Raw genomic sequence first — 25,413 nt, 5'->3', positions numbered from 1 at the left:
ATTATATTCTCGTATAATTAGTTCATTAACTTTTATTATAATTATTTAAAAAATTAAGAAAATTATTCTTTTTTATTATTTTAGTTGTGATTTTTTGAAAAAGAAAATTCCTGTTTTATACCACTTCTTTAGTTTAAATATTATATGTTTTTTTTGCAATTGTATTATTGATTTAATTCTCACACACACACACACACATATATATATATATATATATATATATATATATATATATATATATATATATATATAATACTTTAAACGTCGTAAAGTAAAAGTGCACTGATTGACTAAGTTAGATTTTAAGTTCGGTTTGATATTTTACTTTTAAAAAATTTAAAAGCACTATCGTCTAACTTTTTAATTTATTATATTTTTTAGTGCTTAGAAAATTGTAAACTATTCTTACAGGAGTTAAAGTTTAAAATTGAAATATTTGAAAAGATCTAGCACACAAAGATTCAATTATTCTTGTCATAATTGAATTATTAACAAAAATAATGTTAAGAGATTTGACAAAAAAATATTCTTTTGTTCACGAATGGTTATACTCTAATTCGTGAATATTCGTACAAGCTATACTCTAATTTAAATTAAACAAAAAAAATATGATTGAAATATTAACAAGTTGATTTTGAATGAGTTAGTTTTTATTAATTGGTTTTAAAAGATTTCATTTGTTTGTAAACTCTCACTCAACATTATTTAAATCGGTCATTTGGTTTAAAATTTATGAATGTTAATTGTATTTTATTTGAATTTACCATTAAAATATATTGTTAAATATTTTTAATTTTTTTTTGTAAATACTTGCACATATATGTGGATATTAAAAAAATGTTAAATTATTCTTTTGGTCATTATATTTGTCAAAGAGATGTAAAATTGGTTCTCAAGTTGTTTTTATCTCAATTTAGTTATAATTTTTTAAAAATAATTTAATTTGACCATTTCTGTCAATTTTAACCAAACGATGTTAAAGTTGTCAATTTTTTTTTTTTACTTTTATTTATTTTTTAAGAGTCGTATGTGTTTGTTCTTTTGTTTTTTTGGACAAATTATTTTATTTAAACAAATTGATTTGAGAAGTGTAAATCAAATTTAGGTTTTTTCATTTTTTATTTTTTTACTTAAAAGTAACGTTAAATTATTATTTTTTATTTTCATTATGTGTAATCTTTACAAAGAATCATGTAATATTAGCTGTTTCAAATTATAATACTAAACATGATTTAATTTAATTACATAAAAGATTTTAAAAATAAACCAATAAATACTAAAAACAATATAATAATTATTTTTTATTAAATTAAAAGAAATAATAATTAATAAAAATAAATTAAAGACATAGAAAATATCTTAAATATAAAGAATAGTTATTAAATAATTAAATAAGGTACAAATTAAGTTAAGTAGCTTGTAAAGATAAAAACTAGTTCAAGCACTCTATAATGTAAAATCTTTTAAAATAAAATAATTTAATTTTTTTACTAAATACCTTTATAATCAACTTATAATAAAAGTTTTAGCTATATTATTAAGTCACTAGAAATAGTGTATATGATGATATTCCTTTGAACACAAATGCTTCTTTATAAGAATGGAGTGGAAGTAAGAATAGCGTAAATGAAACAGACATAAAACTGTTGATGAAGAAGCGGAATCATGGTGACTAAGCATTTCAACGTAGGATAAAGATTCAACTTTGTAAGTGGGGCATGGTGGTGGATACGCGGTTTCCCCAAAAGATGGATAATCCACCTCTCAAAGGATCGCTTCATTCAATTTGAACCACATAGAATCGTCTTTTTGCCCACCATGTTAGTGAATCAATGCTTTCCACCAAACTTTTTTCGAATTTTAGCCTCCAGTGAAGTGTCTATCAATAAAGAGAACCAACAGAAAGATTAAAGAAAGAGTCACCTCAACGCGTTAACTAGAATGCACACAATTCCAATTCTACCACTCTTCCTCGCAAAAACAAAAACCTGAGTGCTTATATATACATGCAAATCATAACCAAGTTGCAGCAATATCAATCAAACATAAAGATTTGCATGTTTCTTAATTAGTCCCAGAACACAGGCCATGTCGAAATTGAGTTTCCTTGAGTTTCACTATAGCAGCTCTTTGGGGCACGCCTCTCAATCCAAAAGTGCAGCCCCAAACAGCAACAACTTCAAATCGAAGCAGACATCAAATATGGGATGCAATTTTCAGCCAAGATCAGAGGAAATGAAATGGGTGTTTGAGAAGTTTGACACGAACAAAGATGGGAAGATTTCCCTTGAAGAGTACAAAGCAGCTATGAGGACAATGGGGTGGGGAATTGGAGGTACTGAGGCTGTGGAATCTTTTGAGGTGATGGACTCTGATGGAGATGGGTCCATTGATTTCAAAGAGTTCATGGAAATGTTCAACGTAGAGGAGAGGGTGAAGGAAACGGAGATCAAGAGTGCTTTCCAAGTGTTTGATTTGAACGGAGATGGGAAAATCAGTGCAGAGGAGTTGTCACATGTTCTGAAAAGCCTAGGAGAGAGTTGCAGCCTCAGTGCTTGTAAGAAAATGGTGATGGGAGTAGATGGAAATGGTGATGGCTTTATAGACTTTAATGAGTTTATGAGGATGATGATGAGTGGCAAGAAACTTACCTAAGTCATCATATGTATCTGCCTTTTTCCTCTGCATCTTAGGTTGCTACATTCATCTTTTAGTTAATCTATGTATGTGTATTTTCTCCTTGATTTTTCTATATATCCTGTTGTGTTATCAGACGTGATCTCTTTCAGCAAAAACCAGATATAAAGTTGCTAAGGAAATCCGCAAGTATAACCAAAACAGAAAAAAGAGCACAGATTCTGAGGATGGATGAAACACAACTAAAATAAGTATGACAGCATAAAAACAGAGCAAACTATGAATAAGCGGTTTCTGATTCAAGTTCAACTGATTGAATCAGCTGATTTTGATCCCATGACTTCCCAATTTCACTTTAGTTATTATTCATGCTTCGAAAACTCCTCAGATCTTGTGGTCTTGTGTCACGGGGTAACTTTTGTTACAATAACTTTATATTATTATTAAGTTCATTCAAATATTTTATTACCGTAGTTATTTATAAATAAATTTATTCAAAACAAATTCAAAATTAAATAAATTATTTATGTTAAGAATAATTCATTAACAGTCAAGTAAATTAGGAGTTAAAATAACTTTGATTCAATTAGGACTGACAAAGCCGGTGGTTCCTACTAATCCACCCTGCATTTGATTTTCTAAAAGTGACACTAGCTCAACTAATTTACACAAGACTTCCAAATTATTAGGTTTTGCATTTTAGAAAAGTCTTCTTGTACTACTTCTTTCAAACGTATATTTTTAATTTGTTTATAAGTTAATTTTGTGTTATAAACTTTGTATATTATGTTACTTTCATATTTAAATATTTATAGAAAAATAAAATCAAATTCAAAGTTAAATAAATTATTTGTATAAAAAATTATGTTAAGAATAATTCATTAACAGTCAGGTAATTACTTATTAGTCATCAAAAAAGGTTAAAATATATTTGATTCAATTAGGAGTAAGGAGAGAGTCACTCTCTCCCCTTCTATTTCATCCTATTTGATCCTCTAAAAAGTGCATCGCCTTAACTAATTTAATTACTTACGTATTAATCGGTTATGCATTCATATTTGCAATGACAATATAAATTTATATCAACCAAGATAACGAGATAATGACTGATGAAAATATTATTTATGTTCAATACGATGATGATGATGATGAAAATCTTAAAGCGAAAATGATTAAGTTGCAAGTGATTGAAAATATTGATACTTTACCAATAAAGTTTGATCACATGTAATAAAAATACTATGTAATTTTGGTTCAACCATAGTACAAAATCACATTATATAAAAAGTTAACACGTGTAATCAAAGTAATATGTACTTTGGATTCAACAACCAGATTGTACAAAATCATAGAAAGTTATTAAATAAGTTATAGTCGGTGTAATTTAAATTACTGTCATTTTATCATCATATACATATGCATATTGTTCTAGTATGCCCATACGTCTCTAATGCTTATAAAAAATAAGTTATAAAGATTCTTCTTCCTTAATTTATCAAATGCACATTTTCAAGATAAAGCAACAATCAATCAAACAGAGAATAAAATAAATGCTAAATGATATCAACAAATTTAAAGCGAGAATATATATAGAGATAGATTAAATCTAATTAGTTATTTTATATTCGTTTTAAAATTTATGATAATTGAAATAAGCAAAGATTTAATTAATTTAATCATATTACTAAAACTTGAAAGAGAAGCATATTTTATTCTTAACAGAGCGTTGCTTTGAATTATACGTATAAGAAGAGAGAGCAGTTATGAGATTATTATCTGTTTACAGCTACGTGGGCGTGTGAGTTTTGAAATCTGAAAGCATATATATCGCTTATCGTGGCGTTTTATTCTATCTATGTACAATCCGTGTGCATACGGAAAAACAAATAAGAGAAGACTGCACAAGATTCTTCATTTTGGTGAATGTACTCCTATTTATGCTTTCATCTTTCCAACATACACTTTTCCACCTTCCCAAAACATAGATTTCATTCACGAAACTTATGGGAAGGATCATCAGATATTTCTATAACATTTACTCAATTTCTTTTACAGTTTATGAGTTCAATGTGCACCGGATTACTTTATATTTAGGCATGTTTTCAAAAACTCTTTCAGACTCTCGAAACAAACAATGATCTTTCCAAAGCCAGACACAGAAATGGTAAAATTTTATTTTTGAAACTACTAATTTTTCCTTCTTCATTTTACACCTTAAAATCCTAAAAAAGACATTTTTAAAAGCACAGTCTTACTTTTATCTGCATACACAGAACCAAATTTTTTATTTTTTTCATTTTGTGTTTGGAAGATTTTCAAAAGCGGTCTCAGTGGTGACAACGTTAGAATGGTAAATTGGCAACTAAACATAAACATTGAACTAGCCGTTGTTTCTTGTGATCTGGCATTGGAAACTGAGCATTAACATTAAATTGAAGAGTCAAAAGAAATTTAAAGCTGGGTTTGAGGTAGTAGGCCAACCAGTCCAACCAATAAGATGCAAGTAATTGTTAAGCAAATGGGAGACCAAGACCTGGGATGCAGCTTCTGAGGCCATTTCCAACAGCCTTTTAACTCTTAAGAATATGTTGATTATGTTTTGACTGTTGCATGTTCAAAGGCTATTATTTATGCAAACGATCCACGTGGCATAACCCCATTAGGGTGGCCACTTGGAAAGGGTCTCAACCACGTGAGTGACAACCATGTCCTTAGGTTCCATGTTAAAAATATTTTTGAATCCCGTCACCCTTTGGCGTTTACTGCATCTTCACAATGTTCTTGCTCTTGGACTACCTTAGTTTCTACAATTCCATATGTAACACTGTAACCTCTCCTATGTTGTTGAAAGTACAGAGAATGAATACGAAGAAGTCCATTAGTAAGTTATTAGTGGGTATGATTCGAAGTGTTGAATATTATTGTTGTTGTCTGGTTTGGTCCGTGTGATTGGGAAAAGCAGAAGGGCATTGGGTCCGGGTGGAGGAAAGTTTACGTATTAAAGATACAAACATTTGTATGAGTTGGTGAAGGGCAGAGTTGGTCTAGCTTAGGAAGGGAAGGGTTTCTGCGAGAGACCACGTGATTCCTTATAGTGTGTGCACAGCACGAGGAGCGACTCACTAGAAAATGCCCACTTAATGCGATCTGTAACATTCCATTTAATTAATAACACTAATTAAAAGAATGTCACGCGAAATAGTATTAGAAACAAAGTCCTGGAGTATAGACACTACTCCTCACGATTATCTAAGAGAAAATCCGAATAAGAAAAGGGCACATACGATGCCATAACAAAGTATAAAATATAAATCATCAACATTTAGTATTTTAAGTCTAAAGACCAGCAGTACACGGGCCATAGCCCTAAAGGAAAGTCCAAGTAAACCTAGATCTAGTCCAAGCAGACTATGCAGCGGAACCTCCATCACCCTGATGATTACGGGGAGTTCTCACCTCTGCTCACATCAACAAGTTGATGATCATTGCAAAAGAAAAGACCACACCACAGAACATACAACAAACAAGAGAAGGGTAAGCTAGAGCCAAAATTAGTTTTATCATGCAATCAGATATACTTTCACAGTCCAATATACATACATCATCCACGCATGTTATGACCTTCCAATCAATACACTAAGACTCGACTCGACTCATCCGGATACATATAATTTAGTCGGATTCAGCGGATGCTTGCTCTTGTGGTGGATACCTCTGCTCACCCCCGAGCTGCTCACCCCCGAACTATGTGTTACAAATGTTACAATGAATAAATCCTTCACACACAAGGTTAGCCCTTAGTGAGTTTCAGGCCTCCTGCTACTCTCATCACAAGAGTCAGTCCGCTCTAAGTGAGACTAACTGACTCCTTAGAGTGTCAGGATGCAACCTTACCTTGAATCCTTACCAAATTATACAGATGGGGCACCACCATGGATACCCACTAATAGGGGCCATGGAATTATGTCCCGACCACTGAAGCACGACCCTGAAATCCCACCTAGAGATCTCAAGGAATTATGCACTAACCCTCGACCAATCATGCTCAAACAATCGAATAATATTTATCATGCAAATAATCTCATACCAACCTTTATAAACCATACTCATTCATATTCGAATGTAGAATCAATACCAACTCATCCTTCCCAAACCATGAATATAGAATTTCATCTCATACCAATACCATGCCACTTTAATTACCAACCACCAACCATCTCATACATGCCACATGCCAAGTTCATGTTAAACTTATCAATCATAGACCATAAATCATTCTACTCATACCCATTCGCCCAATTCATGCTTTTAAAAGTAATTGAATCAATCCACAAGTTCAAGTTAAAGTAAGGAATTAAAATTGTGCAGCAATTCTCGCTTAAGCTAGACTGATCTCGCTTAAGCTAGACTGGTCTCGCTTAAGCTAGACTGGTCTCGCTTAAGCTAGACTGATCTCGCTTAAGCTAAAATCTCTCGCTTAAGCTAAACTGACAGCTTTTCACTGATTTCAACATGTAAGAACACAAAATCCCAAACAACGAAAACTAAAGAAAACACAAACATGTTGCATAAAACGTTGACATCATATTTTCAGGCTTTAAAAGGGTAAACAAATCAATCATGGGAGCATACAAGTATTTAAACAACTATGCCGCCAATCTTGCTCAAGCTAAGGAGCTCTTGCTCAGGCGACAGGGGTCTCTCGCTCAAGCGAAAAGATTTCGTTTAAGCGAGATTGAAAACAGAGAGCACTTTGAGTTCTCGCTCAAGCTGGCCCATCTCACTCAAGCGATAGGCCTTCGCTCAGGCGAGCACTCGAAACCAAAGGGGGGCGAGTTACTGCCATTCTTGCTTAGGCGAGAGCTTCTCGTTTGGGCGAAAAACAGCTCGCTTAGGCAAGCATAGCAGATCTCACCTGCTCTCACGCATGCCAAGCCAAAAATCCATCCATAAAAAATACACAAATTATTTTCACACCATCAAAAGCACATCAAATCATCAAGAGCACCCAACAGAACCAAAATAGGCACATTATTTATAAAAGCGTAAAAAAAACTAGCTTCCCTTACCTGGAAAGGAGCTAATATCGGGCTTTGACTCTTAAACCAACGGGAGCAGCAGCTCCAAGAGAAGATCTAAGAAGTGAAGACGAGCTGAGTTTAGAGTTAGCTTGACCAAGATTGGGGCTAAACCCTAGCAGAGCCTCTGTGGGGGTAAAGGAGAGTGTGAAAGTACTGTTTCTGCAAGAATGACAGAAGTGAGAGGGGTTTGGCTGCCTTAGGGGCCTTGGACACCCTATGGGCCAGCCCTTAGGCCCATAAGATTAGGGGCAACCCTTTAAAAATTAGGGCAAAATAAAAGAAGGTTTTACATTCTCTCCAACAACAAAAATTTTCGTCCTCGAAAATTCACTGATGGGATAGGAAGAAAACTACGTTTTCCTCACGCCCTACGACAATCACCACCTAGACATGACAGGTTTGATGACTCCAACACCTATAGCCATTGGAAACTTTGCCTTTGTGCTATGCGATATATGTTCAACAGTGTAGATTGGTTTAGTCACTACGCTCGAACTAACTTCCAACTTGGAACCTTAACACTGGAATGCTCATTCATACTTGCCCAACTAACTTGTATCTGATATACTGACCCATCCACCATATGCTCTCCACTACCTCTTGTAGGTGTTTATCAAAGTCTCAGATCACTTTAAGTCTCAAACTAAAGCACGTTCGTTACCACTTCCCTTCACCTTGTCCACTCCTTTATGCATCACTTCACTGACTTGATCACGATTGAGTTTTGACCTATTGCCTCACCATCAACACTCTTGACCACTTTTATGCATAACGACACTCATAACATCTAGCCTCTTTTACTGACTTCAATCAATGGTAACAAGTTCACAACCAAGTCATTCCATTTCCAAATTAAACTTTCTTCTGTCACAACCACCAAATTCATTTCGGCATCTCACCTTCATTTCTGATTTACTAACTCATAATCATCCTTCCTCAAAAGCCTTAGAACCATGTCTTTTCTTGACTTGAAATTTCTAGTATGATTCATGCCAAATTTCTAGTGTGATTCATGTCTATCAATTCTAAGATACTTCTCAAACTAAGATTTTTCTGAATTGCTTTTTTCCCAACCTTGTTGAGAGATTCACTAGTTCTAGTCAGATGACTAGACCAATGAAATCTCTTCACATCTTCTCCTCCCAACTCATACACTTACTTATCCACCAAGTCCTTACTCTCACCTCGTCAAACCCTGATCTTGAGTTCCCTTCTTTGGTTAAGCACCTACCCTTACTTCCTTACTTTCAAGTTGGTACCCTAACTTGAAATCATAACTCAAACCATCTCCTACTTCTCTTGCCCAACTTTCTCTGAGTAACTCCATAATTCCAACTTTAAATGATCACTGAACATCCTTACTTAATACTCGTAAGAATGACACTTTCACTGTTCATGAAGAACTGGTTGTCGTAGAAATCACTAGGTCATGAGTAAGATAGTACTTTCCACGCACCTCTGACCCTTCACATGTATCACTTCCCACCATCCCGCTGTGCCACTCTGATCAACACACAAGTCACTCATTCGTTCACTCAAAATGATGCTCCTTTCATATCTATCGTGACAAGGAGACAATCATCGTTGAGGAACCTTCCTCCAAAACCTCTATGGAACTTGCAAAACCCTTTGGACTCACCCTATTATAGTCTTAACGTCCCATTTTCTCAAATTGAAGAGTCTTAACGTCACCTGCTCTCACGCATGCCAAGCCAAAAATCCATCCATAAACAATACACAAATTATTTTCACACCATCAAAAGCACATCAAATCATCAAGAGCACCCAACAGAACCAAAATAGACACATTATTTATAAAAGCGTAAAAAAAACTAGCTTCCTTTACCTGGAAAGGAGCTAATATCGGGCTTTGACTCTTAAACCAACGGGAGCGGCAGCTCCAAGAGCAGATCTAAGAAGTGAAGACAAGCTGAGTTTAGAGCTAGCTTGACCAAGATTGGGGCTAAACCCTAGCAGAGCCTCTGTGGGGGTAAAGGAGAGTGTGAGAGTACTGTTTCTGCAAGAATGACAGAAGTGAGAGGGGTTTGGCTGCCTTAGGGGCCTTGGACACCCTATGGGCCAGCCCATAAGATTAGGGGCAACCTTTTAAAAATTAAGACAGAATAAAAGAGGATTTTACATTATCACTCAATTTTTTATATGGACAAACTTCATCACTTTACCATTTCCACTAAAATACTGCAATTCTTGTATCAATTTAATGATTTCGCTATAACTTTTCATTTAGACTTGTTAAACTAAGATGTGCTCATGTCACTTGAAATTTCAAATAAAAATTGAAATAAATTATGGCAAATATTTAAACACAAAGTGGAATTTATTATTGGATACACATATAAAGTAAAATTTCAAACTAACCAAATTATTTGTGAAAGGTTATTGCACTTGTTGGTCAGCTGGTTTGTGTTCTATTTTTTTATTATGGTTATTGTTGGGTAGGTCTTTCGCATGTTATGATTGAACTTTTTTTTTTTTTTTTTTATGTTATGACCATGTCCATCATTGTTGCTGATATTATCTTTGTCTTCATCAATGACATGACTAGACATTTGTGTAGGCAAAGTAGATTGATAATAACATGTGTGTGTGTGTGTTGAATAGTATTGTGACCATGGTGTCATACAAAATATGATAAATATATTTATTTCATAGAGGTGATGACTTGTCTCTTCAACTCTATGTTTTTGAAATTTTTGTTCAAGTTTGAGACTAGTATATTGAATATGGATTTTCAATATCATAACCAACTTCTTTAGAATTTAAGAGTAATAATATAGTTGTGTCTTTATCTGTGGTCAACTATAAGTTTTGTTAAGGTGATACGTATTGTCCCAAAAGATGAAAAACCATATCAATATGTTCAATGTTTCACCATTCGTCTTGTACAATTGTAATTAATAAAGTAATTTTATATTTTGTGGTTAGAAAAGTACCATCCATTCAAATAATTTACTTGAAATATTTGAATTCTGGCTTAACAAAAAAAAAACTGGTTTATGATATAACACCAAGGATTTTGCATCCATTGACTATGTAAGGACTATCAATAGATTGGATTAATTAAAATCATAAGATTTTATTTTAGAAAATTTAATGCAAAAAAAAAAATCAAAGTTTAAATATATAAAATTTCATAAAATAAAAAGGTAAAAAAAATATTGAATTATAAAAAGGTCGAAGTTTTAAGACTTTAAAAAAAAAAAGATTAAAGTCATCAGACAGAAATATTGAAACTTCACAAAAAATAAAAATAAAGTAATCTTATCCGTGACCACTAACTACTTCAATTTAAAAAAAAAAAAAAGAAAGTTGTAACTTAATTAATAACTTGTTAGCATTTGGAAAAGAAAATTGGAAGCCATCAATTTCACCACATTTTGGATGACTTACTCATTTTAGTAAATTTTTAGAAAATTACCCAAATGTAGAATTTCAAATTTTTAGAACTTCCCATGAATTGATCTTTATTTTAAGGCGTGTAGGTGGGTTGAATTAGAAAAAATGGAATCCCATCTTCTGAAACGTTCTTTATGAGTAGTAAATTGAGGTGTAACATTTAGTGGCATGTACTGATATAATAATAATAATTATTATTATTATTATTTGAAGTGGATGGAAATTGGAACGGTAGGGTTTGTAGTTAGGGTTAAATTTGCTATTAAATTGAAAGGCAATATCCCGGGTCACGTGGTGAGTTTGATCCGTCAGTATCGCCAGCTCATAACGTGCTTTTTACTTTGGGAGTCAAAGCATGGTCAAATGGCATAGCTGTGCATGCATGCTGGCCCTCTCTGTAAGCTGTAACTCTGCCACTGTGCCTCTGAGTCACTGTGCTCCCACCCCTTCAAACTTAGCTCAAAACATTCAAACCATTTAACCCTCAAATGCTGTCGCTTTCTCTACCACAAATGCTATCTCTCATTTATGTTTTCACCCCATCTTTTTTACTGCTTCGCCTCCCACGGACCACCACCATCTCATCACATCGATCACTTCATAATCATAACAAACAAATTTTATTATCTTATCTGTGTTTTCTTATTATGCTTCTCACTTCGTTTCAAGTGCAACTTCTTAGAATCTTCCCAAAACTTTGTTTATCATTTAATAAACACGAAGCCAAAGGGATTGGCCTAAAAAGGTAATCTTTGCATCAGTTACCCGTGGGGTAAAAGAAAGAAACAAAAGAAAATGACCTCTGTTGGCACTTTCAGCGCCTTCACTTACTCCCAAAGACTCAGCTGGTGTAACTCGAGAGACAGTACATTCCTTCTATTGAACGCTAAATTAACATCTTGTGACACCACACAACAACACTTCCATTTCATTTTGTTTGGTTAGTACATGCATTTGACGACATTAAATCTGTTATTTTTTTTCCATTTAAGATATTCTTAGGAGATAGAATCGAGATTTATAAGAGATTATTAGTGATTAGTGAATATAAATACAAACATGTTAGAGTGGGTTGTAAGATGTAACAGTGAGAGGGGTCCCAAGTAGAATTTAATAGGCTCTTTGGTTGTGCTTGACACCACATATCGATCCATTTTGCACTCTTATAATTTCCATGTTGTTATTCTTGGTCTGATGGCATGCTTAGAGATGTACAACTCGGAGCACAAGGGTCGCCATCACCATCATCACTGCGCTCCAGTGAGTCCCAGAATTTCTTTCTCGAACGACTTTGTGGATGCTCAGCAAGCCACCAAGCAGGAACACAGCAGCGCCAGCAGATCAGAGCCTCCTGCACTCTCCTCAGACTTCGAGTTTTCTGTCACCAACTACTCAATGATGAGTGCTGATGAGCTTTTCTTCAAGGGAAAGTTGTTGCCCTTCAAGGATACCAAGAGGGCCACCACCACTCTCAGGGAAGAGCTTCTTGTGGATGATGATGACGATGAAGGCTACCAAGACTTCTCTCTCAGGCCTCCCAAAGGCTCCTCCACAAGGTGGAAAGGCTTTCTGGGTCTCAGAAAAAGTCACCTCGGATCCAAGAAGGTTGACAAGAGTGAACCTTCCTCCGACACACCTGTTGAAACTAGAAGAGCCGGTTTCTTCAACGAGGGAGCTAGGCTTCATGTGAATTCACAGGTTACTTCCCTGTGCCTTTTGATTCTTTCAATGTCTTACAACCTTGTTCAACTTCAAACTGTTGCCTCTCCTTTATGTACATTATTTTCATCGTATCATAACTGCAATCGATCTCCGACATTTAAGTTTTAGTGTGTCTGTCTTCTTAATGTATGCTTGATTTAATTTAGTTCTTTTACATTTTGGTGCGATGCAGGAGTTGTTGAATGAAGGAGGATCAGGTAGTAGGGATGTTGAGATTGGGTTATAGAGTTAACTGAAGAAGGTATTGGATTTGTGCTGTGTAGGAACAGGAATGATACATAAGCTTTGAATATGTATTTATTTACTGTTGATTTTTGTTTTGTTCTCCCTTTGTAGGGTGACGGGGCATTTTTTTCCCTTCAGCGGGTTTCAGAACCAAACCAAGGCGGTAAATTTATGTTATTAGGCTTTTGTTTGTCAGCTTTGATTCTTCCATAATTCTCTGATTTTTGGTCCACCTAGTGGTTAGGATTTCACTGTTTGTTGTACAAATTATTTGCAGTTGAATTGAAAAAGGCCCGCAAAAAGAAAGGATTGATTCATCTTTCTTCACTTTTTATTGTTGCACCTTCTTAGGCTAGCCCGAATCCTGTCCTATATATTTCACTCTTGGTTAAAATCTTCCATTGTTGTGCATGTTTGTATTGCATGTGAATGTGAATGTGTATTCATTTCATTTGGTTTCGTTAATGGATTTTAAATAATTAATATCGGGAAAAAGATAAGAGTTTTTTTGGGTCCTTTATCATTCAGATCTCTTGCGAACACACCTTACCTTAACATAATCATAGTAACTTGATCGATTAAGTTTGTCTCTGGTGAAGAATCATTGATGATGAGGTTGTGGTTTCTTCCATAGGCCAATCTATGATATCCTATCCCATGAGCGTTGCTCCTTGTCCCAATTCAGAGTTTTGGTTGATTTGACCGATGTGTTTGTCCAGATTCCAGTCTCTGTTGACTGGTTACTGACGTGGCTCCACTAATTGGCTTGAATCTGCTGACATGTCATGCTGATGTGGCAGACAGACTCTTCCATCACATTTTTCAATCTTTCCCTCTCCGGCCCATGTGAACAATTAGATTCTCCTGCCAATGTCTGTCAACCTACCTTTATGTTAGTTTAAAATTAACATATTTTAAAATGAAAAAAAAAACGGACATAAACTCGTATTACAAAATAAAAGAAAAAAAAATACTAAAACTCTTAAACATTTATATTTAAAAAACTATATTTTATCTTTTTTATTTCTTGTGGCGCTCTTTCAATCTTTGGTGTCATGTCAGTATTTGAAATCGTGGTGGGGAATTACATTTTTTCTTTTATCATCATGGAAAAATCCAATGCTGCATTTCCTGATCCAATCATACTTGCGGGTCTAATTATAATCATTGGGCAGGGTCCAGACCCTACGAAAGATTCAACCTCACATTTATTAAAAACTTTTCAATAAAGGATAGAAATTTTAAGTTTCATTTATTTTTATCTTATAAATACAATACCTAATTTGAATATATAATTAACTATTTCTAATTAGATGTTTTAATATTTTTCTCTCACAACAGTTTTATATATAGCCAAATGGGCAACCTCTTAGTTATTTATTTGTTTTCTTTTTATTTTTAATATTAAACTAAATTTTAATTTTTTAAAATACAAATGATTGAAAATAAATTTTAATTATAGTTTAGCAATTTGATTTGTTTGTTATAAATTTAAAATGTAATTTACACAATACCTATACACAAACTATTATTACTTATCCTTCTCCGGATATATAATTCAATTTTACACCTGCTCTTTGGTGCTTTTAAAATGGAAAATTAATTTAATTATTTATTACTTAGTATCTGAATATTATTAGTTAATATTTCTTTTATTATAGATGAGATAAAAAAATGTTTCAAGAGATGAAAATATTGTAGATTTATTCATTCAAAACTTTAATATTATAGTTGGATAAATAATAAGAATGTTTTGATTTTAGATAATAATGTGTATTTTTTTATATGTACTTGAGTTTAACATCATTTTAGATTGTATTAAAGTTTACTTACATATTAATCAGAATTATAATTTGTGACTTAAGAAAAAAAAATTTGTTAATTAAGTGGACCAGTAAACCAACCCGTTTAACCTATCAATCCGTAATGGGCTAGACCAGATTCAAATATTTTTTACTCACAAATAAATAAATCAGATTAGATTGATTCACTAAATGACTAACCCATAGTAAACCGGACCAAACCACCAACAGCCTGTTTTAACAAGTCTAAATGATATATGCGTGACCATCAATTACTTCCATAAACTCATATTCAACGAGGTAATTCACTCTAAATGAAAGATCCAATTAAATATCTAGAATTGTGTTTTATTAAATTGGATATCATTTGATTAAGTTTGCGTTCGTTTTTATTGATAGAGTAAATAAGCTAAGAAAAAAAATGTTAAAAACATAAGAGTAATCAATTAAAACACAAAAACTGAGATATTATATTTTCTTCAAAAAAAAATGAAAAAAAGTATAATATATAAACAATTTGTTTTTAATATAAATATTAATAAAAAATTAAATTATTTTTTTATTAATATTTATGTATTTCTGTATTATAATAAAATAAATTATTAAAATATATTTAAATAGATTTTATTTTTCAATATTTAGTATGGTATTTTAATGTAATTCTTAACATTTGCTCTCAATTTCAATTTCTATTTTAGTTAAAATTATTCATTTTGATTCTTTGGTTAGATTTATATTCACCATAACATTTGTCTTTTTAATTTAGATATGAAAATACAAATGAATATGTATATATTCGTTCTATTATTGTCCGGTTTTTGTTCTCATTTCAAATTATTAAAATAGATAGTTTATTAGATAATTTAAATAATTTTTATATTACCTTTCTTTTATTTAGTTTCATATTTTGTTTTTAAAGCGCGTATTTAAATTTTTTTCTTACAATTGTTTGTTCTTTATTCTATTGTTATTTAATATTTATATAATCATAATTTTATTATTGATATTTAATATTAAAGAAATATATATAATAATAAATATCTGAAATATTATTATTGAATATATTATTTGTTTATGATTTTAATTTTTGTTAAACAAAATTAATATTTGAAATAATAAAGAGATGAATGTGAGTACCAAATACCAATTTCTCTACGGAGATAGGAATGATGTGAAACTTATGTGAGAATTGATTTGAGAATGAAGATGAAATTTTATCTCAAAGATGAGTACATGATAGTTAAACCTACACTTATCCCATCCGTTGTCAGTATCTAGAAATTATTAATTTTACATAATTTATCATAAAGTTACGGAAAACATTCACTCATGTTATCATGAAGGCTTTGACTGAATTTCATAAAGATGGTGGATGGCCAAGGGGCACAAATTATTGTTTCATAACTGTATTATCAATACGGGATAACCTTCAGGGACTAAATAGGTATAAACTCATATCTTTCCTTGGAGCTTATATAATGTATTATTCATAGTATTATCCAATATATTAGAGAAAGTTATTACTAAGTTCATGTTAGTTCTTTAGAAGAGAAAGGTTTACTAGGAAGACTAGAGCTCAATTCCGGATTAATATAATTTTTAATCCAAAATTTTAAGACAATAAGTTTATAAACTTTTATTATTATGTAGTGTTTTATTTTTTTATTTTTATCCAATATGTAATTTAGACTCACATTTAAACTTTTATGGATATTTCTCTTAAGGATGAGTCCATTCCACTACATTAGTACCCAATCAACTTTTGGGGGTAGAAGCCTACTTGAGAAAGTTTTAGTAACAAATGAAATTGTAAAAGGACTAAGAAGGAAAAAGAGAAAATAAATGCATACACTTTGATACATAATGAATATGTTGGATGAGAGGATGCATAAAATCAACCATGACATTAGTGCTTGTCAACAGAAGTCCTAATGAGAAATTCCATATGTCCAAAGGTCTAAAGACAAGATGACCCACTAGCTCCATTCTTGTTTTTAGTTATGGCAGAAGAACTTATCTCACAAGCAGTAAAAAACAATTGTTACCACGAGTACAAGTTGGAAAAAAGAACTTGATAGTTGATATATTTGAATTTTGCTATTGACACATTATTCTTTGGTCCTAAAGATGTCTTATTGGGTAGAAGTTGTCTTATCAGTGATGAAAGTGTAGCCTGAATGACCGAAACACCAAAAACTGGGTTCATGACTTTCTTGCACATGTTGGTTTTAATATATAAATCATTCAAAACTAGACCAACCCTTTTAGACTCTTTTCCCAACCACAATTTCATTTTACAGTTTATAAGCACCATGACCTAATATGTATTTTTGAGTTTACCAAACATTAGCACGACAGAAAATTACCCCAATATAAAAAAAAAACGAACACGCGAAAATTAATGGCTATGATAAATACCACTCATATAATTGCACAACATATACTACAATAGACAGTTTCCGTCTAAGGTCACAGGATCCAGAGATTATGTTTAACCATGAGAGCCCATAAATATATACATGCACCCATTTTCTCAAAAAACATATAAAGTCACCAAGGTGCTTCGACTTCTCTTCGAAATTTATTGTGATAATTTTCAGCTTTGCACTTCAAACTCCCAAGATAAGCACCAAAACCATTACATGCTCCCTTCAATTCTTCGAGCTTCTCTTCTATGTTCCTTATTTCATCCTCTGCTCGACTGTACTCGTTTCTAGAGGCCAAGTACTTTTTGGCCTCTGAGACATCATTTTCCTCGTAAGCAATGCTAACAAGCCGGCGTAACCGGATCCTTAGAAACTCAACATTCATACCCAGATGCTCGAAGGCTAGCAATGTTTTGTCCCAGTTAACAAATTCAAAACGTGGGGTGCATAGCATACTAACCTTTATGGCATCTGCAATGTTCACAGTTTCAGATATAATTCCAGCAACCAGCTTATAGTTCATGCCCTTGATCAGATTCTCATGAAGAAATGCATGCTGACTACAACATAGTCTGTAGTACTTGTTTCTAACATCGTCAGGGAATTCAGCATCTATTGACACTCCGTCAACTATGACGCTAAAATTTTCAAAGCCTCTCACATCTTCAAACTCAAGCATTTTAAACTCCTCCATAACTTCTGAGAGAGCTTCCTCACTATCATTTTCAGATTGTTGTTCTACTGATGGCATAACCTTAGGTCTCAATCTCGACAAATTTACCTTTTTTTTCTTTTGGATATCAAGTGGGACAGTTTTGCCCTGTTTTCTCTTTGAGCTATTGCATGTAACATCAGTATCTATGTTATCTTTGCCTGAGAGCAATCAGAAAAACAAAGAATGCATAAATCCACGGTCATTCATGATTGATAAATCAAAAGAAAGTAAAAGCATAGAGAAACAAGTCTTGCCTCCCATTTTTCGTTGTTTTGTGCAGCTATCAAGATTCAGAAAGGCCCCATCCAGTTCCCTCGTATTATTAGCTCTTATTATATAAACCTGAAAATCAAGTATAACAATAAGTGGCATGACCTAAACAAAAGCATAAAAATAAGTTCTGTTTAATCAATATAAAGACCATTTTCATTTGGATACAACAACAAAATCAGCTTTTACAAAGTAAAGGAAAAATGGTAGTATGAAAGTTAAAAAAGAGAAAAGCTTTTTACTAACTCCAGCTATTGTCCAAAAACATACAATAAGTGTTTTGCCTTTAAAGAGAGAGAAGATAGTATAATGACCCATTCCCCCAATACTCAAACAATGATTCTTGGGCATAATCATGGACTCGAACACTCTTTAGCAGAGATCCAGAGGATAGTTGTCTTAATAATCAGGGAGAAGTTGTCATTGTAACAGTGCCCTAATTCACCAAGAAGCTGCATTATTGCCACCATATGACCTTCTATACAGCTCCAAATGATATTAGGAAAATAACCATAGTAATCAGGTATGGCTATCATTTTAGCAGTACCAAGTTTGCCTGGTACAAGCCCCACAACTGTTGCATATGGCCTCCTAAATTTTTCTTTAGTTGCAAGTGTTCCCTCACTAAAATAACACGTATAACACACCAACAGAAACACACTAGTCTCAAGAAAATAAGTTCTGTCACTTTCACAATCTTCAGAGAAAGCATATATGTTCGTTTTCTTCCTATTTTTATAAGAGAGTGGTTAAACCCTCCAAATCAGTTAGGGACTCATGATTGATAAACAATGCCATTGTTACCGTTTTATTCATTGCAACATAGTCTGCATGCTCTAATCGAAATGTGAATAACCATTTGAAAACTTTAAGCAAAAAAATAAAAACCATCACCTTAAATTTGGTTGGTCCAACTAATTGGAAGACCACCGCATCACCCTCCTGCAATTTGTGCACAGCAGAAAACTGTCTCCATCCAGCACTCAATCCCATCTTACAGGCAATAAATTTTGTATTGTATTCTTTACCAGATTCATCTTCCAAAACGATTGTTGTATCCTTATCCGGTAAGTGTCTTTTGCAGAAGGCCACAGGAAGGCCCTGCAAAAAGAAATCAGAAGACACAAGAGTGAAACGTAATGAAATAAGGTTTCTAAAATAGAAGTATTTTTTGTTTCAGTGTATCAAGATACTACTCACCATCCAAAAGCAACTAGCAACATGTGATCTAACTAACGACTTCACAAAACTAGGAAATTCTGGTCTCAAATTTGATTGGACATCCTCTGCTTGAAGAACTGCTGATGACATGACCTCACCACGAGAGGATGTTCCTTCTACTGCAGCCTTCATGGAACTGGAAGCAAATACCATGCTCAAATTTTACCGTAATTAAGTCAAGTAAAGGAGAAAACTATTATCTAAACAGCACTATGCAGATTTACTTACCTTGAAAACTTCTGAGCCTCAGCAGACGTTGCCTGTAGAAGCATTTGATAAAATAATAACCCAATTAAACTTTAATTTTCAGTTAATTGTGCATTTAACTCATACAGAAGTTGTACAATATGAAGAGTGACTGATTTAGAATTTACAGTACACTTACATAATAATGTCTAAACTTGGATTTAAGAAACGAAATATAATGGTATTTAGATATTATTATCAACAAAGTTTAAGTTGCCTATGTTAATAATTCAGATCATTGTTTTTCTGCAACTATTTCAAGTTTTTTTTTCCATCACAATTTCCCTGAAGACAGACATAATACTTCTATAGTATTATCCCTTGCATCATCACAAGTTCAAGTTTGCAGTTCCATCTTCTCTAATGCAAACATACAACGTGTTTGGATACACATTTTCAACCAAAAAAGTCTCTTCAAATTCCTCAATGAAGTATAAGCTACAATGGAGGCATATTGATTGATACCAAATCAAACACTCAAATACTCCCTTGTAGGGGACAAAAATAACTTTGCTTGTCAAACATATTGGTTTAGCTTTTAGAAAGTCCTCTCCCTATTGCTATAAAAGAACCATGAAGGAAAGGAAAAATTGCACGAATTCACGGAAGGCAGAAATCTTAAAGTCCAACATAAAATCCAACACGAAACATAAAATAAATAAATAAAAATTCTTACTTGCTTGGTCGGACTATTATTCAATATTTTGTATTTGCTCTCCACCACCTTGTTTTGTTTATCCTGCAAACAGTGCAACAGGACTTCGACTCATCACTAACAACTCAGAAAAGGAGGCACAGAGAGAAGCCTACAACCAAAATCTCATCTAGCTTGGCCATATACTGATAATATAAATCAAATTAAAAATAACTACTTTATATCAAATGAAAATTTGAAACTATGTAAGGTCAAGAAGATAAATGAAAATGCCCACAAAGCCTTTGTTCCCCAACATGCAAAACATACATTAAATTTAAAAAAAAAAAAAATTGGGACATTTTGTAAACTATGTAGATAGAAGATAGAATAAAACCATGTTTAAAGGAGAGACTCTGGAGAAGTGAGATTGAGGTACGCCACCATGCAACTCCTCCCCATAATATGCTACAGTCACAGCTTGATCATATTGTGGTAGCTCCACCACATCCCTCCTGTTCGCACGATCGCGGTTCCTTTCATCAGTAACCACCATTTTCAACCTTATTAGATAGTCCCTTTTCAGTTTCAAATGTGAATGAAAGATTTAAACACCACCACCTTTAAACAAAAGGAGAAAAAAGAGAAAAAATTTTACATCATGGATGGATCGGTTGACCAGCGAGAAAAAACAAAATGAGCCACTACCGTTCGATACTGTTGGATCCACCACCTTAGATGTTGTGTCTTTGGGTTGGTGTTGTCGTAAAAATTGGTTGGTAATTGACAACCAGAACTTCAGATTTTGCAATGGAATGGAATACAATGCAAGAACATAGAAAGATAGATTTTAAAACCACCTTCAAAATATGAAATATGAGATGAGAGAGATAATCAACAGTCTAACTACCTCCTTAGCATTCCATGCTCAAAATATTTAGGGATTGTATTAAATATATAAAAGAAAGTGATTGTAAATTAATATAAAAATCTAAAATAGTGGTACACTAAAAAAATAGCTTGAAATCCAAACAATAAAATCATAATATTAAAAAATAAAATAAACATAATAAAAAATATACAAAATAGAGATTTGTATTATATTAATAAAAATAATATTTTTAAATATTATGATTCACGAAATACTTTCTGGCTAATTAAAAACACAATTTCATGATATATAAAACACACTCCACCCATCACATGTAAAGGGGCTAGAGTTGTCTAAACGGAATAGAGGAAAAGGTTTAATAAAAAAAAGAATAGTTTAAAAAATATATATGAAGGAATGTTGCAAAAATATGACATAATGGATAGTGAGGATATAGGATGTAATAATGGTTTAAAAGATAGAACTCATATAGTACTTTTAAATAAAAATGACATTTTAGAGATAATAAAATGTGTGTTGTATACACATATCACGTTCTAAGTATTAGTTGGGAGTTTCTTTGTCGTACATAGTCTAGTCGAATACATGTTAGTCTTGTAAGATGATATGTATTCAGATTGCGTCGATTTACCAAGTTAGTATAATCACCTCATGAGATAAATCCAAGATTAATTAACTCATTTTTTATTAGTAGGTAATTAGGTCAAATGAATCAAAGTCCAATCAGGTTAGACTCAAGAATTCTAGTATAAAAGACACATTTTACGAATTATATGATTACATTTTGTTCTGACATCAGACTTCTCATATCTAGGACTGACTTTGACATCAGAGTGTCTTTTGCATGCACCACCTCCCCCTTTGTTTGAGACTAAAAACGAGATACTCTTGAAGCTAGGACCGGAAACCCTTTAAACTTGTTTAGGATGCTTTATGGGATATATTTCGACCACTTAAGAACAAAATATAAAATAGTAAGGGAGGTATAATTACATGCTAAGAAGGTATAAATATTAAAAATAGCTTAAGGCGAAAATAAAATAAAATTGTATGTTAAAGTTCCTCTTATTTTATAGCCATATCTTAATTTGTTCCTTCTTTTTTATTTTCCTTTTCCTTTCAAAATTTGAAATATTCATGAAATTAAATTTATAATAATTTTAGCTTATATTATTTTAAGTCAACTTAACTTTTTTTTAAATTTAAATCTATATATTTGGATTTAAAGCTTTGACCAAATTTGAATTGAATTTAAATGGGATTATTTTCTAGATTTTGAATATTCGAAATTAAGGTACATCTAAGTTAAGTCAAGTTTGTTGAAGACAAGATCAAGTCAAATTTATTTAGGTCCAAGGTTGAGACAAGTTGGTTCAGATTGAGTTTGCCAGTTCAAAGGTCGAACCAAGTTGACCAAGCCAATTATCGAGCTGACTCACCTTGGTCATGCTAAGTCAGTCTAGCCTGAAAAATCGAGCTGAAGGTCAAGTTGAGTCGATCCAAACTAGAGGTTGAGACGACTCAAACCACGCTAAAGGATAAAATGAGTTGGGCCAACCGAAAGTCAAGATGAGTCAGTTTAGGTCAAAGGTTAAGACAAGTCGACACAAACTGAACTTTAAGGCAAGTCGGTTTGGGCCTATGTTGACTCAAGTCAATTATGGCTAATGGTGAGGTGAGATGAGCCATACCCAAGCTAACCCAAGTGAACCATACTCATGTTGATACAAATCAGTCTAGGTCCAAGTTAAGTCAATTCAGCTTGATCCATGACTAATAAAGCAAATAATCATGTTGATACAAGTCAGTTTAGATCCAGATTGAGTCGAGTTAGCTTGATTCATGTCTAATAAACCAAATGATCAAGTTAATTAGATCGATCTTGGATTTAATCTAATTGATATATTAAATCCATTTTAAATTTCATTAAAACAAATCCAAACTTAATTAATTTAGTTAAAAATTACGGATAACAATGCAGATCGCCTTGCATTTTTTCGTAAAAAGTGGGTCAAGCTGGCTTACATAAGAAATGCAAGCTAATTTCTCTAGCCCGCTTCGCATAATGTTTGATGGGTTTGTAGGCCGACCCTGAGAATTTTGATAACTTTATTTTTACTTAATTAAATTAGTAAAAATAATAATTTATGTAAGCCCATTTCTTAAAATAAATAATATTCATGATTTTATAATTTATAATTTTTAAGTGCAAGTCTAAGAAAATAGAAATGATTTTGAACTGGACTAAAATAAGAAAAGAAACTTGGATGAGAGAGCTACTTTTGGATTGACTTAATGTGAATGAGTGAGCTATTTTTAGATGAAATAAAAAAAACGCGAATGGATAAGTTGCTTAGAAGAAACTCATACAACATGTTGTGCTAGTGTTGTTGAATTTTAGGAATTTAAGTCAATATCAACTAAGTGGAACAAATGTATATTAACCCGTCGTTGGCCTGCAATAGCTAGCTGCAAATTATGTGAGATAAACCTAAGCGGACTAAGAGATTAAAATAATTGGCCTTCTCCACACTTTTTGTTAGTATTGCAAGACAACCCACGTCACCCATCTGCATTGTTATTTAAATTAATGAACTCAATCTATTTTATTGAATCTATATTAGATGTTGAAGAATCTAATTCGTGCTCAACCTTACTTAAAGGTGTTGCAATTTGGTTGAACCGTTTAATTGAATTGTGCTTTTTTTTTTTAAATAACCATCAAAGAAAACACGAAAACTTAACCCTAACGAAATCATCATTCTCTCAGTAGTCTTTAAACTTAAGTTAGAGATATTAAAAGCCTTGAATAGCCTGTAAATAAATATATTTTGGGTGGCTTTCTAAACCTTTGCAACATCAATTATGTGTCTTCAAATTAAATATATTCCTTTACAAATAAAGGGTGCGGAAAAACTTTTAGGCAATAGCATTATATAATATCATTTTATGTACTTTATTGAAATTTACAAATATTTCATATTTCATAATTCTTTATTGTCACACTAGATGCGCAACGTATAAAGTTCATTAGTTGCTTGAGTTCATCATTTTATGAATATGAAGAACACCAACTTGTCATGGATTCACGAAGCATGAATCAAATAGAAAACTTTCTTATGCATGCTTTAGTTGCATACATTATATATTATTCTATCGAATTTTTGACAAATGTGCTATCCACACACTGTCATACATAATTCTTTTCCTCTTTAGTTAGACGTTGATCATTTTAAAATAAAATAAGTTTCTAGTCATTGTTGTATTTCAAATTTTGATATTTTTTAATATTTTAAAAAAATTATCCATTAGTCTTTCGTTTATTTTTATTATTGATAAATAATCATGAGAAAAACTGAAAATAGACAATAAAAAAAAACGAATGGTCACAAAGACTGATTATGGGAAGTAAACATCAATAAAATAGATAAAATTATTTAAAATGATTAAAATTCACTTAACTATAAAGATTTTAACCCAAAAATAACTATAATAAACTACAATACACCGATACTTCAAGTTAGGTCACGGATCTGTGTCAAATAGTTTAGGATACTTTACCGATATTTATCAATAAAATATCTAATTTATAAAGCAATAACACTTTTATGATGACAATAATTTTAATACATATGATTTTAATTTGGATTCACATAATAACAATATATTTATCATATTTTTAAGAATTATATATTGTACAATTTCAATATACATATATAACGTATCATATCTTACTATTTTCAAAAAAAATATATCGACATATCGAATACAAGTCATATGTACATGATATGATAAATAATAAGAAATATCTTTCATTTATTTATTCATTTTATTGTCATGTGTGATGCTTAACCTTCACCAACCATAAAAACAATAATTAACAAACAATATAATGTGTTTGTTAAATAGGAGTAGATATCAATATATGCTTCGTCTGCTTAGTAATGAATTTAATTTTGTTTAAGTAAATTAATCATTAATTAAGTTGGTGGTGAGAGTTTTTATTACCTTCTTTAATAAAAGGTCAACAAGATAAGGTCAAAAAATAGTTTCCGTCTATTAAAACAAAAAAGTCGATGTTCCAGAACTAATACACTATGACGGCTTTCTTTGACCCATTTTGCA

At 32.4% G+C, this 25,413-nt stretch overlaps 3 protein-coding genes across 3 annotated transcripts; 2 read left to right on the top strand and 1 right to left on the bottom strand.

The window, feature by feature from the left end:
- Window positions 1-1,957: 1,957 nt before the first annotated feature.
- On the top strand, window positions 1,958-2,774 carry LOC114175007 (calmodulin-like protein 1). Its single transcript, XM_028059761.1, has one exon. It carries the CDS (start codon window positions 2,089-2,091, stop codon window positions 2,653-2,655), a length of 567 nt encoding a protein of 188 aa, XP_027915562.1. The 5' UTR covers window positions 1,958-2,088; the 3' UTR covers window positions 2,656-2,774.
- A 9,310-nt stretch (window positions 2,775-12,084) lies between these two features.
- On the top strand, window positions 12,085-13,533 carry LOC114177131. Its single transcript, XM_028062382.1, has 3 exons — window positions 12,085-12,833; window positions 13,030-13,098; window positions 13,194-13,533. The coding sequence occupies exons 1-2, from the start codon at window positions 12,330-12,332 to the stop codon at window positions 13,081-13,083; spliced, it is 558 nt and encodes a 185-aa protein (XP_027918183.1). The 5' UTR covers window positions 12,085-12,329; the 3' UTR covers window positions 13,084-13,098; window positions 13,194-13,533.
- Window positions 13,534-17,308: 3,775 nt separating this feature from the next.
- Window positions 17,309-21,003, bottom strand: LOC114179673 (B3 domain-containing protein Os01g0234100-like). The gene is made up of 7 exons (XM_028066085.1): window positions 20,794-21,003; window positions 20,439-20,501; window positions 19,745-19,776; window positions 19,496-19,652; window positions 19,190-19,396; window positions 18,280-18,367; window positions 17,309-18,183 (listed from the first exon to the last, which is right to left on the bottom strand). The coding sequence occupies exons 1-7, from the start codon at window positions 20,950-20,952 to the stop codon at window positions 17,435-17,437; spliced, it is 1,455 nt and encodes a 484-aa protein (XP_027921886.1). The 5' UTR covers window positions 20,953-21,003; the 3' UTR covers window positions 17,309-17,434.
- Between the last annotated feature and the right edge of the window lie 4,410 nt (window positions 21,004-25,413).

This window comes from Vigna unguiculata, chromosome 3 (genome assembly GCF_004118075.2).
Source record: "Vigna unguiculata cultivar IT97K-499-35 chromosome 3, ASM411807v1, whole genome shotgun sequence".
Lineage (NCBI taxonomy): Eukaryota > Viridiplantae > Streptophyta > Magnoliopsida > Fabales > Fabaceae > Vigna > Vigna unguiculata.
Note: the sequence above shows the minus strand (reverse complement) of the source record. Positions and strands in the feature narration are given on the sequence as shown.